The sequence below is a fragment of the Homalodisca vitripennis genome, chromosome 4 (genome assembly GCF_021130785.1).
Source record: "Homalodisca vitripennis isolate AUS2020 chromosome 4, UT_GWSS_2.1, whole genome shotgun sequence".
Taxonomy (NCBI): domain Eukaryota; kingdom Metazoa; phylum Arthropoda; class Insecta; order Hemiptera; family Cicadellidae; genus Homalodisca; species Homalodisca vitripennis.
Window position 1 is genome coordinate 107,912,205 of NC_060210.1, and position 20,236 is coordinate 107,932,440.

At 34.5% G+C, this 20,236-nt stretch overlaps 1 protein-coding gene across 4 annotated transcripts in view; it reads right to left on the reverse strand.

The window, feature by feature from the left end:
* The window catches only part of LOC124359934 (inactive ubiquitin carboxyl-terminal hydrolase MINDY-4B-like), a 75,689-nt gene extending 55,973 nt beyond the window's left edge, over window positions 1–19,716 (reverse strand). The window contains exon 1 of one of the 4 annotated variants that reach the window (XM_046813087.1): window positions 19,649–19,716. In XM_046813087.1, the coding sequence (XP_046669043.1) occupies window positions 19,649–19,699 (51 nt within the window). In that variant the 5' untranslated portion in view covers window positions 19,700–19,716. Of the gene's footprint in view, window positions 1–3,284; window positions 3,399–19,648 lie in introns of those variants that run through there. The other 3 variants (XM_046813091.1, XM_046813088.1, XM_046813089.1) reach the window with 3 other exon arrangements.
* Window positions 19,717–20,236: the final 520 nt, after the last annotated feature.

Consider the following 20,236-nt stretch of genomic DNA (forward strand, 5'->3'; position numbering starts at 1 on the left):
ATATGTTTCAGTGTGTCCGTTTTCTTATTATTTGGTTTTGTTTATTGTTGTCTTTGTAAGTGTATTATCGTTATTTAGTTTTAAGTTATTTATTAATTAAATCCATGTTCTGATTCCATTCGGAGCCTGCCCTATGCCACAGAATTCCGGGGGTGATTTGGTATCCATGTTCTAAATCATGCCAGTTCAAACAGTATTTAAGTTAACTAGGGATGTGTTGGTCAAAAACCATACCATTATAAAGGAGAGGGTGTTGTTATCTGAGATGCTATAAATAATTATAATTAGTTATAATTATTTATAAAATAATATACACATTTTATTAATTTCATTGTTGATTTTCTTCATCTTTATAAAATATGTTATACAATTTAATAAAATAATATAAATGTGAAAATGCCTTTTTTGATGTTTTGCAACTATTCAACCGATTGTACTACGTTTTCACATGGAAATTCTTAGGATCCTAGATATTAATATACTTCGAAAATCCCTTCTGGATACGCCCCACTGGTTTCTAAAGTAGCAAAAATTGTGCTATGACATCACAACCACATGTTTAATTAATTTCACTACTATTTTAATTATAATATTTATGTTTCATAATCCACATTTAACTTAAACCAAACAGTTGTTTACACCTTTAAAGCTTTCTTTGATGATTGACAAGTATGTAAAGGAAACGGAATCTTTTGTTCATATTATTTTAATTTTATCATATAAGTGTTTGATAAGTAGTTTAATACAGATAACAAAGACAACGATACTCTATAGCGTTTATTCCATACTGAGCCTGTGATGAATTTAAAACATCAAATGAATTAGTTATACAATTAAAACACTGGTATAAGACCCACCTTAATGAGAGAAACTGTGAATGTTTACGTACAAGAATCCTCAAGAAAGACTGGCTTCATTGGCATTGTGATGTGGCATTTTTACACTAACAAGCTTCAACGAGCCACTCTTTCCCGGACTACAGTCCGAAAAACAAGATATATAAACTCAAAATAAATTATAAGCTTAAATAGTTATTGAAATGTTACATAACCTTCCTAAGGATTTCCCCGTTCTACAGGAAGTAGATATTTTTTACCACAGTAAACTTCTCAATCCTAAGTAGGCAAAAATATACTCCCTTCACAGTGACAACGAAGTAAACTCAACTATGGCACTGGTAATGTATTAGAACGGAAGTATACAAGGCCTTGAAATAAGCAGTTTTTTTAACCAAAGTAGGTTTTTGAGACCTATGTATATATTTTCTTCATCGGAGCAACAAGGCAAACTCAGCTGTGGCATCGGAAATATAATTAATGAAACAGAAATGCTCCCGTACGCGCAAACTTGATATAAGAGTTAATTACTCAACCTCTGATCGTCTAACCACGAACAGTGAAATAATGTGATCATATGCTAATTACTTTTTAAAAATATAGAGATCCATCATATTATTTCATAAGTGCTTTGGCTACGTAGATTAGGGACTTTGATTTTAATATTGCTTGCAAAGATATGAATAACTGCTAGTATTTAATAAATTGTGCACGCCATTCACGTTTGCTCAACTTGCCTTTTTTTGGCAGTAGTGAGCCTCTTGCTATTGGTAAACCGCATATAAAAAGACACTGGGAAATTTAGTTCACGCAGGGTGTGGTAAATACCCCTCCGCCGCTGTGATGCTGCCCCCTACCCATCTCTCCCCACCCCTGCTCGGCATTCGCCCGCTTGCTCTATCCCCTGACCTGGCCACTACACTGCCGCTCAGTGACTGACCTCACACCAAAACGCAAGCTCCTTGGATACGTCTATGGCTACATCAGTCTGTTCAATTAGTATTGTACGCTTGAATAGACCTACACACAAAAATATAATATATATAGAATAGGTAAGTAGCTTCAGTGTAAACAAAATGGCGCGAAAGAGACGCGATCCACACAGCTGATAAAACAGAAACGAAGAGATGCTTGTACCACTCCCAACCATTAGCGGAGGGGCCCTTCCTGCGTGTGGCTGGTCAGATATTGGCTTCTGCGCATGTTTCTTTGCGAGCGGTTTATCTATACGCATCCGTAGCAGAACGCTCTCATGTTGTTCTGCTGTGGTGACTGCGGAGTGGGTATTACTTTGTCGGTTCAAAGTTGATTCTATGCGAATGTTTAGTTCAGCTCTTTCGCCTTCCGCTTAGTCTGAAATCCGACAGTGTCATATTCACGTCTGTCTGAAGAGATCCAAAAAAGTAAAGTAATATAAAATATGCCTTATTTCACTAAGTTGAGTTATGGCTAATAAGCTCTCTTTGACACAACGTGAACACCTAAAATCTCGGCAACAAAAACAGCAACAAAAATGTTCAATGCGAACTCTGCACCATTTCGAAATCATAGACATCTAGACTACAGACGAGGAGTGTCTGGTATAGTCAGCAACCAGCCATCCAGTGTAAGCTCGTAGATAAAGACATGTTCTCATAGTTTTCAGTTGTGCACCTGATGATCCAATGAGAATACGAATAAGAAAGTTCAATAGATAAAATTTATATTAGAAGTGCATAGTATTTTCTGTAGAATAGACACTTAAACTTGTTGCGTTACGTCTTACTAAATTTATAAGTAAAGCCGATGTCTCATTAGAAATACTTCACTCAGTTTGATGAAATAATCGTCTAATTAAGAATTTACAATATTATTAATAGATTGCATTTTATGATGTAATAAATCTTTTATTCATTAAAAGCCCTACGAGTATCACACTGACATGAGCATTTTTTAATTTGCACACTCGTTAATAAATTCAGATTGAATTTTCAGATAATTGTTTATAAAAGCTAACATAATTTTATTGAAGATTGTGTTTACATTTTTACAGAAGCTTTATATAGTTTGCTTAAGTATTTGGTAAAATGTACTGAGGCAGAATTTGAACTAACGACGTTATATAAAAATGGTTTAATCAAAGCTTCGTAAAAGCAGAAATTCTGTAACAAATAAAATAATACGTTACTATTACATGCAGATTACTTCAAAAAGAAGATTTTATTTATGTAAGCCTGTCTTTATTAGCACAAGTTTAAGAGCAATATATAGTTTTTCAATAACCATAAAAATTGTGTAATGCAATTTGCTACAATAACTATAATATATTAAGTCGAAATCTATTAATGTGTTTAAACCGATTACAAGTTGGACATATTTAATCACTGTACAAGTCTAAATATCTGTCTACATTGTGATACAAACGTACAATATAACTAAATCAGTGCAGTGTGAATCAGATAAAATCACCTTTTGCTTGGTCTGGTTTCACCAGCTGTGGTGGCTCCATGCTAAGGTTTGACTGGAACACAGTCGACCAAACGTGTCTTATATTCAAGGATAAAATGTTGCATGTTACACCAGCTGTCTAGAGCCGAATGATAACATCACTCGGAGTGTCAGGTCTGCCAATCTAATGTCACTGCAGCTATTGCCAACGTAACAATGCGATAAAACGCAACAAACCACTTGCCTTTCTCAACACGGAAGCGTTATTCCTGTCTCTCTTATAGGGAATAAAATAATAAGATATTATTGCATGCATATCCATTTATAAAGAAGAATTTATTTATGTAAGCCTGCCTGTCGATTAGTACGTACATGAGCAATATGTTTTAAACAAAATGTCTGGACGTTTTATTTTAAGATGTGTCTGCATGTTTAGGGCGTGTAAGACAAAATAACCAGTTCAAAGACTTCCAAGAGACATGTTCAGAGTGTACATTTGTAAATATGAGTAATAGGCTACAGGTTCTAAACATGGAATCAACCTTTTTATCGTTCATATAATAATTCATAGCAATGCTGGCATTACTAATTTTATATGGTAAATTTAGCGAAAATACAAAGTTTGACGAAATTTGCGTCTAATATAATGTTGATTAAAGAAATGACTGTTGGAGTCGACTGGATTTTAACATCTTAGCACAGTGAATCAGTGGGACAGGAAGAATCGAACTCTTGTCTCTCACAACTGAATCCTCGCAGTCTACTCTAATTTTATCTGAATCGTCTATTGCTTCCCAATTCCTGAATATTAACGAACGCCAGAATGAGAGCAGTTTTTTATTCAGTGTTTATTTGGGGCATCGGGATCGATAACCGGATGAGGTTATGAAAGAGAGAAATGCTAGGATGTTGGTTACAATATCTTGTTCTGTGTATTTCGTGTCTAATGACTCAAGAATGGCGAGTATAGAGAGAAAAATTTATCACTTATTTATTTTAATCACACAAAATAGGTAAATAAGCATAATAATACCTAATTAACACATGTACTTATATAACATGAGGGTACGCTTGGTAACCACAAATGCTCTATTTCTATATTAGTGTAGGTTATTTGAACTACGGGAGTCCTACTCGAATATTGGTGGCAGCAACATATTTAAAATTATATAACAGTCCACAGCATACATCTAATTTCCAATGCATAGCCGTTTCCAACTTGCTGTAGGTGAAATTCAAGAATTGGTTAAATATCCAGTTGTTCTTCCGTTAGACAAATTGGCTTACCTCAGCTACGAAGATGAATTCTCTCGAACTTCTCTCTGCCAGTCACATATAATCGTTTTAGACAAAATTTCACTGTAGGCCTACACAACATTTGAGTGTTATAATAAGTTATTATTATCAGCTCTCAATGCTAAAACTTTTACCAGTGTACACACCCATGTTCTTCGTTTGAATAATTAAGTGACAGAGAAGTCTTGCGTTTCCTAGATCTTAAAATAACTTATATGTTTTCATCAAGTATATCTAAATAAAACGGACATGTCTTCCAAATAAATATGAGTAAATTTATAATTGTAAGAAATAAAAATACAAGTAGGCTACAATAATAACATTTCTTATTTTCACTCCAGTTGCGGTGGTTTAGTTTGAAATTATTTATACTAATACTTCCTAGTTATTGTTTACTTCATTTTTCAATGAGGCAAGAAGCTATATTTAAAATTATGTCTTTTGCATGGTTTTCAGAGTTACGGGAAAGAAGGCTCATCAAGGTTCCTCGTGATAGGAAAGGATGGGAGATTGAAACTGCCTCCTGCAGAGATGGTACATACCAATACAAGGAAGATGTGTAGACATTAACTCAGTTATCCACGTTGGAAGAAAGGGAAGCTTCTATATTCCAGCCTAAGTGAGTTTAGGCTTACAAAAACCTCTAACAGTTTGGGAGTACCACTCAGTCATCGTCCGCCACTAAAAAAAGACTGTAACTATCGATCAAGTGATTCCTACACGCTAATATCTCAATATTTGCTGTTACTGACTATGTACTGAGCTGCTCCTTGGCATACGTGAGCTTTCTCAGCTGATATGACACTTCTGTGTTTGTTGCACCCAATGTAGATTCTACTGGCAATACAGAGTCATATGTTTTTGGGCAGCCGGTGGTGCAGCTGGAAAATCACAGGCGCAACAACAAAAGTCTTTTGCCGGGACCACCGCTTGCCCGCCCACAGCGGCTCAGTTGACAGTTCCACCGCTGCGCTGTGTTCTTGAGCATTGTTTTATAGTAAGCTTAGTATACAAGGACGCAATAAGATAATGTCAAGCAGTAGCGCCGCCAGCCACTGTAGTCTAGTTTTAGCGGCGCAACTAAGGGACTTAGTGAACCCAGCATAGATCACTTCTGGATGGTTTATACCTTCCAGTTGAACCTTCCACTGAGCACAGCAAACACCGATGTGTCACTTAAATCTGGGCAACCTTATGGATGTCCAGGAGCGGCACATCACTAACCACAAATGTCGAGATTCTGGTGTTCAAGGGCAATTCGATAGGTCTAGTCTACTGCGGGAGATGACTATTGGAGTTGGTGGGGTTTGTTCCTTAACCTCAGATGTTCTTGCTAGCCTCAATAAGGGTGTGCCACCCTCTGCCTACTTTGACTGGAGAGGCTGCATGAGAGCTGGCTTTCCCTTCTTCCGGGGAGACATGACTTTGAGATTAGTACCCTAATTCTTTCTCATGAATCTCGATAGGAAGCGGCCCCTACCTCCTAACCTTACCATTCCAGAATACCCTGTCACTCCGGAAGCAATGCCAAGGTTCTTATAGGACTAAGAGCAATTTAAGAGCGTCTTGTCCTAAGAGAACAAAAAACGGACTTCGTGTAATTGGGGCTACGTTACTATTTAAATTAAAAATCAGCTCAGCAAGAAAGTATTACTTAAATCATCCACAGCCGATGCAATATTGAGTAGGCTTATCGTTTATTACGTCAAGATCACAAAGAGATTTATCGAATAATTAAGCATCTGGAAATTTTAATGACACAAATAAATATATGATCACAAATTGTAAAGAAACAAAAATTTACTTACATTGACATACATAGCCTACACTATCTCTCTGTTTTCAAATACAACGGTACAAAATACGAACATTTGTTTTTAAGCGCTGGTCGATCAATAATGGCTTTTTAATTATAAAAGACTTCAAAATTTTCAACAGGTTGAAACTGAGCCTGAGTTTCCAAACCGCTAAACACTGACATGACACCAGCAAGCCCTTGTTCTGTAGTTTCACGTGGCGTGACGTCAGACCATCCCGTCAGCTGCTCCTAATGGTGGCAGGTTCAAGGTGAAACAAAATATCGTTTTGTTTCATGTCAAAATTTAATAAAAGTTGTTAGCGCTAGTTTCATGTTGATATTCAGATGTAGGTATTGTGTAATCTCTGGACGTGTCCTATTACATTACTCAAATAAGATACCACCATTTACCTTTTTGACCCCAAAACAAATATAGGTTTCCTTTACACCAAGAGAAACCTAGGTACCAGGTTACAAGTCTCTAGCACTTATTGTCAAGAGTTATTGTACACAGAAAGTGTACAGACGTACAGACATACATACGGCCAGACAGACCTACGAACTTAAGGACAAACTTTCCTTTGACCTTTTTAAAATTAAAATAGAGAGGGCTGTTTCTATCCAGCCAGTCTCTATTACCGTTCTATCGATAGTGTTCCTCTCCAAAATAAAGATTAAAAAATCCATGTTAACTAACAAATGGTCTTTTACGTTTTCTCTCGTGGCATTATTTTATTTATTTTCTCTAAATATTACTAATTAACAGAATTACTTAAATCATATCCATCATTTGTTCTACCTCAGTCTCTTCTTTCAATTAATATGTTTATAAAACTAATTCACAGACTGCCCAAGATAAAGACATACACTTAAAATATTCAACTCAAGTCTCTATGCACTGGCAATTTAGGCCCATATAGGCTCTTTTCCTTTTAAGTGTCTTTATTAAACAGCAAGTACGTATAAAACTAATGATAAATGCTGTATTTTTTAATTATAATTATTTCTCTTAAATTTAATGTATGGATATAGTCTTTTGTGATATAAAATTTTTGTATTATTGTGTAATAAGTTTTTCGTGTTAAAAATTAATTAATGTATTAGCTTATAATACTTTATTAATTATTAAACTTTTATTATTTTCTTCTTCAATATAGGATATTTACTGTTTTATATACAGTTATACATTTTTGTGGAAAATACAAGTGATTTTGATTTGAGTTATCGCACAGATGGACAGGTAGACTTCGTAAAAGATTTCCCTTTCATATTATAACTCCAAATTCAATAGTATTCATCTTAGGACTCCCATCCACCTATGTACACTTATGTACCATGTTTCAGGTCCCTAATACTTTTCTATTAATAGTTATCACACATCAATTTTATCAATATCGCACAGATGGATAGACGGACGGACAAGGACACGATATTAAGAAGGGCATGTCGTCTTTTATAAAGACGAGAATTGTGAACCTTTGTAAAAATCAGTTGATTGCCAGATGGCGGCTGTTTCAATTGACAAACAATTATTTTGTTGTCAATCAACATCACTTTATTTTCACTTTAGACAGACTGAACCATATTCTTTACGATTCTGATACGAGATAACTGTCAAAACTATTATTTACTGGCTCAAAATGTCCATCACCTTCAATTTTGCATTTGAGGAACAGTATGGTCTTAAAATCTCCATTCGCACACATATCAATGACTTCAATCAGTACATATGTAATACAAAATAAATTATACATATTTTTGGACGTTTTCAAAAAAAGGTTAAAATCGTGATTCAAGCAAAACAACTTATTATTATTTTCGAAAATTTTATAAATGTGGGTGTCATGCCAATTAAACAAATCTTATCAAGAAATATTATAACAGTACATTGACTTTCCGGTTAAGAGTATAGATTTTGCAAGATTACATTTATAGAACAACATAATCATTAAACGCAGAAAGATTAGTAAAATACATTACTACTAAAAATAACATTACTAATACTTTACATACGTTGCAATAAACCTATTCATGTTTTAGCAACGTATGCAGTAATATTCGTTTTATTTAATTCATAACTTTATGACTTTGTTTGTAAGGAACCACACTCACCTCTAAAACTCACAGGAATGGTGACGTCCGACAAGCAGAACTCTCAAAGAGTCAAGTTTCCAGAACAGCTCTGAGTTTCCAATTACAACTAGGAATCTTATAACAAAGTGAGTGTCAGAATCAATCAATGAAGACAGGTTGGAGAACGTGTCTCATACAAGAGACAGGGTCCTGGATGTTTACGGCCCATATTCCATTGTGGTACGTTGTTGCGATGTGAAATAACAACAATCCGCCGCAATATAATGAGCTAACAGTTCAGAAAATGAAATTAAGAATATCAATTCCACTAAATCTGAAATTCTCTTACTCTATGCAAGAGAACATTTTCTATACATATCCTCGATTGGTAGATATAACCGCCCCCCCCCCCGAAATTTTAAGACATATTAAAAAATTAAGCATGGAGCAGGAGAAAAAGGGAGAGTTATCATTACTCTTGTCTACAAACATTAAATTGATTAATTTAATTGATTAAAGTGACCGTTGTTAAACATATAATTGTCCTTTCGTTTAAATCATAAAGTATCAAACGATACTTTTAGGCTCGGCCTTTCGGATAGTGTAGTGTAATCACGGTATTTCTATAGAGCGCGGTCACGTGACGTCGCAAAGTAAACTGAACCGTAACACGGCGAAGTTTAAATTAGCGACCACTTCGTTCAAATTCGTCTTGGGGACGTATAATGACTGCTAAGAATTAAGTTACGACGTTGATTTTAGGTGTGATTAAACTGTAGACATGTATATAATTATCGAAAAATATAAAAAATCACTTTCGGTAGGAAAATACACTTGAAAAACTCTACTGATTAGAACTTCAACTAATTTGGACTTCAGTGATTGAGGTAAACGTGGTGTTCGATTGAGTTTTAAATTGAATTACTACGATTTTTGTTATCATTAAACTGTACACTGTACCTATATAATTATCGAGAAAAAAATCACTTCCGGTCGGTAAATACAGAAGAACAGCTCTCTACAGATTCAAGTTTTGACGATTTCACTGGTTGAGTGGTTGAGGTAAAAGTGGTACTTAGAATTATGTTAGGACGTTGATTTTAGATATTAATTCAACGCCGACAAATACATATATAATTATCGAGAAAAAAACAATAAAACACTTCCGGTCGGAAAATAACGAGGAAAAATTCAATTCAAAAACCTTATTTATTTCCAAATAAAGAAATTACAGTTCCATAATAGAGTAATATATACTATAGTAATTTTCAAGTATGATTAAAACATTAACATTACTTAAAATATAGGAAAAAAGTACCCACATAGGCAAGCCTGTGCGTGGGCACGAGTCGTTGAAAAGATAGGTCGACCCACATTGCCGATAAGTTTTAATCATATATAACTCAGATATGTAGCACACTTAACACACTCACGTACATACATAAATAAATAAACCTAGCTCCCATTACAATAGAGCTAAAAAAAAGTAAGTAAGGTAACGGGGCATAGGCTAGTAACAGACATGAGCTTGAAGTAAAAGAAAAAGAAAATCCTATCTGTAATTGGATGCAATAACGTTCTCCGAAAAGCTCTACTGATTGAGATTTTGACGATTTTAGATTTCACTGGTTGAGTTGTTGAGATAAAAGTGGTACTTAGAATTATGTTAGAACATTGATTTTAGGTATCAATTGAACGCCGACTAATTATTGAATACCTATATAATTATCAAAGAAAAATTGATAAAAATCACTTCCGGTCGGATAATACACCGGAAAAACGCTGCTGATGAGAAGTTCCGACTACTTTGGATTTCACTGACTGAGGTATTATTTCATTTTCCTTAGTATATTCCGATCGGAAGTGATTATTTTTGTTTTTTTTTTCTCGATATTTATATAGGTACTAGCTGACCCGGTGAACTTCGTTTCACTTACCTCCTAACATAAACCATATTAATTTAAACCCTAATTGCAGAACCGGTAACTTTATAAAGGCATCATCATCATAGTATAGGCCATGCTATGGCATCTTAGAACTGTTCAAAATGCAATGAATACAGCGCCTTCTACACCGCAGCTGCTGAACAATGCCACAATAATTAATAAAAAAAACATAAAGGTGTCTTTAAAAAGGTGTTTTAAATTTCTGTCAGATCAAATGTCAGATCGCTTTGTTTTTATAATTGGCTGAATTCGTTTGTAACGTGATAGTCACTTTCCTTTAAATTGATTGATTGATTTGTTTTTATAGAAGAAGAACTTTTACAATGCATTGTCCCTTTTGCAAAAAGTGGATAGAACGGCAGAATAAAACAACTACCTGTCCCAGTTGCACTAAAAAATTATTAAGATGATTTTAGGCACGCATTTAGTTCGTCAGCAACAGTTGACCGAGGAATAACTGGAAGAGTCTGACGAAAATCACCTGACAACAGAATCATGGCTCCACCAAAAATGTTTTGGTTGTCACGTAAATATTTTAATGTTCTGTCCAGTGCCTCCAGCGACCTCTTGTGGGCCATTGTGCATTCGTCCCAAATTATCAATTTGCATATCTGTAGAATCTTTGCCATAGCGCTATTTTTGGTGATGTTGCAAACTGGTGTTTCATTGATTTGCATGTTTAGTGGTAATTTCAAGGCTGAATGTGCAGTTCGTCCACCTTCTAGCAAATTTGCAGCTATTCCAGATGAAGACAACGCTAGGGCTACCTCATATTGCGATCGGATTTTTGCCAATAGCAAAGAAATTAGGAAAATTTTTCCAGTACCCCGGGAGCATCAAGGAAGTAAATCCCTCCAGATCCACTGTTAACAGCTTGCATCAAAATATCGTAAGTAATCCTTTGTTGTTCATTTAATTGTGGAACAGTTGCGCAAACTGTTTCGGTCAATGCTTCAGTATCGTAATGTTGTTCTCTTTGCAACTCATGGTTAAATGCATCTTGCATTGAACGATTGGGTGCTGTCAGGCCCAAACACGACAGTACTTTATTTGCCATCAATAAACACATATCTTCTATCATGATCAATGTCTCATTGTAAATTTCCGCATTAATTCGTAGTGTAGGATTCGAAGTTTGACATCGCACACGATGTAGCACATCCTCAGACATGTCATCCCTATATTTCATCCACAAATCTTCCGGATTCGAAGGGAAACATGTGGATATTATAATCGCAAACAATGTTCGAATTTGATGTGGTGATGAAGATATGATGGAATCCTTGAGCGTATTATCCCAATGTAAATCATCCTCGAGTAACTGTAATAGTTGACACGCCTCACGGTAAGTAGCACACAGATACCAAATATTACATAATGTATGAATTTGCCCTTGTATCTGTAATGGTTTATGATCCTGTTAAATTATTTGTGATACAAATACAAAGTATAATTAAAAAAATTAATTAAGTATGGTATACTATCTTGAAAGTAGGCATGAAACTGTCCTTTACAATATGCGTTGCGCCAAACGACGTCATTTGGAAGCAATTGTTATATTTTTGTATGTTGGCCAAGAAGTGTTTAGAGTCATTTTCCATCCCATAAATTAATGAGTATAACGGATCAGGTGGTGGGACCAATTGTGACAATTTTACTTTACCGCCAGCACAACATAAATCTGCAGATTCACCGCTGTATTTTAATGGTTTACAATGTTGACAAATGATTGACATTTCCCCAATTGTTACAGATTTGTCGGCACTATAATCGATTTCTGGATCGTAGGAGAATGCTGCTCGTTCCAGGTTCACAGGAGCATTGCGTTTGCGGAATCGGTCAATTTCCTTTTCCCGGGCTCGCTGCTGTTGCGATCGATGTGCCCGAACTCGTTGCATTCTTTGTCTATCCACTTCATTCTGATTTACTGTAGAACGCAAATGTGCCATACCAATACGACTGTTATCATTTTCAGTCTCTTGCTGGTCATCAGTGCGATTAGCGCGTAAGGTACGGTAGCTCGCCGCACATTCGATCTACTTCGACGACCTATGTTACGGCGTTTTCTTCTCGGCATTGTAAGCAGTATCTGATATTAATGTTTTCTTGCACTAATAATGTTAACCTATAATGGCTACAGCTTTTTTACCCAAAATTGCATGCAGTAGTAAGTAAACATATGATACTGAGACACTTCATTTGTATTTGTTACAGCTGTTAAATTAAATTAAGTTAAATTTGTATTATTTAAATTATTTATTTTTAACTTTAATGATCAATAGGAATATTTTATAGATGACCTAGCTATAAAGTAGTTAATTTGGCAACACCGGGTTTGCGAATTTCAATGTATATTTCTGAACGCACCCAACACAGACTAATTATGGATACATGAACATCAATAAAACGTTTGACAGGTAAGAAAAGTTTGTATGGGAAAATAAAATTGTCGTTTTTAGTATTTTCATTGCAATTTTGTTATATTTTCTCATTGTTTAAACCTTCCCTGGACTTCTACGAACATTTCAAGACCAAAATTAGCCAAATCGGTTCAGCCGTTCTCGAGTTTTAGCGAGACTAACGAACGGAAATTCATTTTTATTTATATAGATTAGTCGGCGTTGAATTAATACCTAAAATCAACGTCCTAACATAATTATAAGTACCACTTTTACCTCAACCACTCAACCAGTGAAATCCAAAATCATCAAAACTTGAATCTGTAGAGAGCTTTTCTTCGGTATATACCGACCGGAAGTGATTTTTTTCTCGATAATTATATAGGTACATTTTACAGTTTAATGATAACAAAAATCGTCGTCCTAACTCAATCGAAAACACCACGTTTACCTCAATCACTGAAGTCCAAATTAGTTGAAGTTCTAATCAGTAGTTTTCAAGTGTATTTTCCGACCGAAAGTGATTTTTTATATTTTTTTCGATAATTATATACACGTCTACAACGTCGTAACGTAATTATAAAAAAATCGTCATTATAACTCATTCATAAATACCTCAATCAGTGAAATTCAAAGTAGCCGAAGCAGAAGAGTTTTTCCGGTGCATTTTCCGACCGTTAGTTTGATTTGTACCCAAGCAACGCTCAAAAATTGCCCTCCTTTTCTAAAGGGTTTTCGGCCGTCAGTGGCCCAATGTCCCCGAAGGGGTATTTCATTTTCTCCACAGAATATAGTTGTGTCAATCATACGCTTGAGTGAAGCTCTGTTTTGTTCTTTTTCTTTCTTATCCAGTGAATCCAACATCACTTTGGTGCCTTCTACTCGGCAAGAATCGAACTTCGTAAAGTTTCTGTAGCTATTCAAGAAAATTTGTGGTACTAGAGTTGCTGTGAGAGTTGAATTTGCCTATTAATCTTTCCACTTTCTATAAGGCGTAGTTACTAAAGCTCCATATTTTTGGTATTTACCTTTTACCAGTGAACTCATTGGTAAATAACATACAAAACGTCCCCCGGATCCCCGGTTTCGGACCCCCCCCCCGAACGAAATTTCTGGCTACGCTACTGTACATGCCTGTTCTATGTAAAACAATGTTTACATTATTTCGCACTATGGATAAGTAAAACATCAAACAAAACTCATTATAAAACATGGCGATCAACGTGATATTATTTAAGTTCCTCAATTAACAAGATTGTTTAATATTCAGAGATCAACATTACATCTATCAAAATACTATGTCTTGCCAATATTTTCTAATGATCCTACTACCAGCAATCTACAGTAGAGATGGCAGGATGTGTTACGTCAATTTCCTGAGGTTCAAGATCATATTGTAATCTAAACGTACCTGTTCAGTCTAGATGTATCGCTTTTAAGCAAAAAATATGAATGTCTTAATTAGAGGCTTGAGACTGTCATGAATAGACAACAAAACTCTCAGTAACCGAATTTTTGTATTTATTAAATAGAATATTATGCAGCGAATAATTACTTAAAACGTTAAAAACTTGAAAATCTTTCCCAATCGCTACACCAGGTATTGCGAAAAATAATTACAATTTTTTGGCAGTATAACAGTTTATAATCGACTTCAAAAAAAGATGATAAATTCCGATCTGTTTCTTTCCTTTTTTTTATGTATGTCCACAGATTTTCCGAATCTACTGAAACGATTTAAATGAAACTGTTTAAAGGAAAGCGTACTACCCCAGACTGGTCACACTTTTTACGAATTGAGCAAATACCTCACCTTTGACATAAAAACCATAAGGAGATGCCAGACAAAGCAATTTGCGGATATGTGATTTTATTACAATTGATACGACTTGCCTTAGAATTGCTAGGAAACCATCACTACAGGTTTGACTTCATAATGACATCCCTAGGCAATCTATGAAATCCGTCCTGAAGAAAGGAAATAGGATTTATTGCGGTGTTTGAAATTTTCCATAGCTTTATAAGTTACTTTACAGTTACTGTGAGAAGTTTCCTTATCTGAATTCCAGAAAACGCTCCTATAAGAGTACTTTGAAACATAACGTGAAGAAACGTAACAGAATAAGATGCCGAGATGTCGGTTTCTCCCAATACCCACACTTTACATAACCGATGCTAGGGAAAGTGCCATTGTTTATGGTAAAGGTCCGAGTAACGTCCCAATTGGAGGCAATATCAAAAATCTGTGCTGGAATGACGAGCCAAGATTGAGTGCTGAGATGGGAATTCCCTCAAACAACAGTTATTATAAGTTATATCAGAGATGCAGTGATATGCTTCCTATTGTACAGTAGAGATCCAGATGATGCTCCACTAGGAGTCCTTTACACGAAACATGACATGGAGTAACGAGATGGAATAAAATGTCAAGATGTAAGTTTCTTCGAATCTCGAAGAACTTATCTCTGAGATGCTAAGGAACATATCGTTGCCCATGTTATTAGACTGCGTGGTGTCACTACTGGAGGCAATTTGAAAACTCCGTCCTGAAGTATCAGAACAGGATTGTATGTGGAGATTTGGGGTTTTCCAAATCACTTAATAATTGCTGAGGGAAATGTCTTATTCTACATTAGGACCCCGGATAGTACAAATGTAGGAGTTCTTTAAATGAAAAATTACATGGAGAAACGAGAAGGAATAGGATGCGGAGTTGCAGTTTTCTTGGAATGGCTATAACTCTCCTCACATATGCTAGGAAGCATAACGTTTGTTGTTCATAGAAATGGTCCTAATAACTTTCCGGTTGGAGGGAATGAAGAATTCTTGTTGGAGAAATGAGGCAAGATTGAGTGTGGAGATTGGACTTTTACAATCGCCATATGTTACATCAGATTTTTTGAGAGAAGCTTCCTATCCTACATTAGTGTTCCCGTTAATGACCGTGAAGTACTAACATGATGTGAAGGAACAGGACAGAATGAGTTGCCGAGATATTGTTTTCTTTTGATACCTCATAACTTACCTTACAAGTCCTAAGGAACCTTTCTATATTCAGAGTAACGGTCCGAATCTCACCGTGTTAGAGCCGATGTTGATTCCATCAGGAGAAATGAGAGAGTGTTAACGCTTCTCTAGGAATCCTTTGAATTTTGGCAGTGAGTAACGAGACGGAATAATTTGCTGAGATGTAGATTTCTTTCAACGACCATAACTTAACTTACAGATGCCAGGGAATTCACCGACGATCATAGATACTAATATTTGAGGAAGGGTGTGTCTTAAAGGCCCCACCCCTATTATCTTTCCTATGAAGAGGGATGAAGTGATTTACTTGGGGGCATGTTTATATGACCAACTGAGGAGTTTTTGTGGGGTGAAAATTGTTGACTCTCACTCTAAAAAAGGGATAGCTTAAGGATAAGTCGAAACTTTTTAATAGGGAACCCTAATAATGACACTTTATTTTAAATGTATTGTAAAAATAAGAAGAATGGCACAAACTATATGTCTCTAATGCTATGTTGTTCACGTTTTAAAATGTTTTTGATTCTTGTACTAACTTTTTTACGATTTGGTGTCGTAAGTTAACAAAATAACTAGTGAGTGAATGTTTTATCTTCGTTGCAATAACTTAGATGTAACATAAATTGCGGGAGTTTTATAAAAAATTCAAACTGTAATTAGCCACCACATTTGCTAGGATTTATCATATTAGAAACGTCTAGTTTGTGCCATTCTTCTTTTTTTACAATATATTTAAAATAAGGTGTCACTTGTTGGGGATTTTTATTTAAAAAATTTGACTAACCTCCAAATACCCCATTTTTTGAGGAGGGGTCAAAATCGTTTATACATTAAAAAAAACTCCTTACTTGGTCATATAAATATGCCCCAAAGTAAATCGCGTCATCTCTATCCGTAAGAAAGTTAATGAGGTGGTAAACACACACACACACACACACACACACACACACACACACACACACACACACACACACACAAAAGCTTTAAACCACCTATCAACATTCAATATTTAGCCAAATACTTTGAATAAATACCTAGTACGGTGTTTTTTTGGCCGAGGAACTATATTAATGTTTTCCAATAATATAATAATCCTATATTTTATGATTTATTTCTTATATGACTTATAATGAAAATACTTTATTATTTCTTTTATTTTTAATTATTTTTGACAAACTTCATTGAATTCCATTCATAAAATATGTGTACAAGAAATTTGATAGATAAATCTATTTGTTACCGATTTGAATATTTTATAAATGAATTAAGTTTACGCAATATATAGTCTCACATTAACGATATATAAGGCAGCGAGTGATTGCAGGTAAATATTATAGGCAACAACAAATAATCTACTGTGGTTTGTTGACCATAGTGTTTGTCTTTGAAATTAATTTACTCGATATAAGAACAATAAAATTGACAAATTATATACAAAACAACACAAAGACGCTATAAAGTAAAATAATATCATTATATACCATTATTGCTATAGTACTTAGCTGTTGTTTCCCATAGTAACCATATTATGTAATGTACACTGAATGTGAATACATAATTGTTCAGTGTAATATTTTTAAATGCCAATAGTCGGAAATTAACTTATCGTGGTAATGAGTTTTTTTTTTACAGATGACGGTGGTAGTAAAAAGTGCAGAATACGAATCTGTGATTGTGGTATTTGAATAGTAGTTTTTAGCATGTTGTACAACTTTAATGTAAACTCAAACTTAATTATTATTTAAGTAGAAGTGCACAAAACACAGCTGTTTGATATCCTACGCGAACTTGACAGTATAACTAATGCAGAGTTATTATGTAATCAAAATTAAATAAAATTTGTAAGTTTGAGGATAAAAACCGTTGTTCCCCAAACGAGGTCAAAGTATTTTTAGGCACCGGTTGAAACGGCAGCCATCTTGATTATAGGAAAAATGCTAATATCATGCACGTTTTCAACATTATTTTTTACCGTTTCTGGAAGATGTCTCATTTTAAATATATGACAGACACGTATCCAAAAGCTTTTTTATCTTTATCGATATTTTTATTGGTTATCGAGGAAAAATCTCGTACTTTTTGGACTTCATCACTTAAATGCTCAAACGTACACACTTAACAAAACAAAACAAAACCAATAAGCGTTTCATGATTATTTGTTATTTATTTAAAACGAGACATATCCCATAGCACTACGATCAAAACTAAGGGCGTAAAAGTGTATGAGGTTTGTCATTGTTCTTAGGACGAAAAAGTTAAGGTCATTTTACTATAGCCGGCATTTCCTACCTCGGTTTCGTCTATTTCGTAAAACGATAACGCGCCAAAAACAACAAATTTTGCTCCCAGTGAGGAAAACTATTTCATTGCAAAAAGGAAAAGTGTGTTTTCTTTGCACAACTATGTTTTACGAACGACTCAAAATTCAAGTTGTAAATAAGATAAGCGGTGAAATACATTCTTGTTTTATGTGGTGAACGTTTAGTGTCATACAGAAAACGAAATTAAAAATTATACTTTTTACTTAATTTTTAGGACATAATAACTTCACATAACCCTACTGTCAAGTGTATTTATCGTAACTGTTATGTTCATGTGATGAAACAATAACAAAGATTGAGATTAACCCACTGGAAAAACTTACATTTAGATTTAAGTAAGTACGTATAAATTTTAAACCCCTGTTATATGGCAACGAAAAACATTAACTTCGTAGACCTATTCGTGCAGCATGATACAAATATTAGATTTTATGTTTAATATAGCGTAAATAAATAACATTAAGAACTCATAATTATTACACGTTTAAAATAAGAGTTCTAAATAAAATAGTAGGTACATCATATTAATTTCTTTAATCGATTGGAAACCTATAGATATTTGTATATCAACCCTACAAGACATGTTACTTTGTCTTCCGAGGGTGATAAGAACTTTCTTCATTTGATAAAAAAATCATTCTCCACCTACTCATTTTCCTCAACTCCATGTTTATACTCTATATAAATATTCATCGTAAATAAACTCATTAGCTCGATTAATGAGTTTGGTTTAGTTAGCAATCTCATAATTGTTAAAACTGTATAAATGATCTTTAAGAGTTGTAATCTCTATCTCAGATTCAGAAAGGGTGAGAATATACATCCTCTTTGTATATCAATTACGGGAATGTTTTCCATATACGTAACAAAAATGCAATTTATCACGTAAGTGGCACATTATTTTAATTTGTAAAATACAACTTAGTTAATATATTCAATTTTTATTATTTTTGTACATTGGCAGTATAACCACAAACGTAATGTAGGTTTTCCTCCGGTAAATAATTAATTTAATCTTTGAATTTTGATTACCGTATTATAAATAAATTGAATTTCATATTTGACAGTCTCTCCAACTGGGCATAAATCTCCAATTTCCGTTTTCCTTTTAAACAATACGTTATATTTATCCTTCATTTGGAGTACCGAAGATATCGGCGATATAAACTACATATTCTAACGAGCATACTGGTTAGCGTAGAAACATTTTGTAATGATATCTCCAAATTTAAAATTACTATTTGATTACAATTGAAGTTTTACCTCGTCTGGCAGGTTCCTTTTTCTCAAACTAAATAATCGCTCATTTCACTCAGCTGAATCTAACGATGAAATAATACTAAGAAAATTAATTTGCTGTGGTACATTTGTGCTTTTTACATTGCTATGCAAACACGCAAATAAATATAATAAATTTCATTTGATTTTGATATTACAAAATGTGTATTTTAAAATACATAAATAAATTGAATTCAAGATTTTGTATGAGCCTGTCAATGAAAAGACCGTTTGGTGTGCAAGTTACCTTGGTAGCATTTGCCAGGCGCGCTAAAGCCTTGGCTCGTAGATCTGTCATACCAGGCGTGAGCTGAGTCGGCAAGTGAGAATAGAGAAGCGGACACAACAAACAAAACAATAACGGCAGCGCTCCCCGCGGAACTTGTCGACACTACAAATTACTAACCGCTCATCTCTCTTTTTTATTACTTTTCTCTCTTTTGGATACACGAATTTTCTTGAAACAACTTTTCCATTGACAATCAAGCACCTTATATTTAATGATATGGTAGTCTGTTAAACATTTCTTAATACTTTTTATTTGCTTGAACTTCATCATAGAATAAAATGTTCTGCATTTAGTAAGCCTATTAGCAAATGTTTTTAAAATGTCAAAGCTGATATTCTTTGTTTGAAATTTATTTTTGACGATGGAAGGATTGTGAAGGAAACAGGATTTTTCCGGACATTTGCCATCGTTCAGTGAAACAAAAAATCAGTAACACTACGTTTCGAGATCTGCAATCTGATGTCTTCTTCAGGTAAATAACTAACCTAATACATAATTACAAACTAGGTTAAAATAAACAAATCATACCTAAGCGTTGTGGCACGC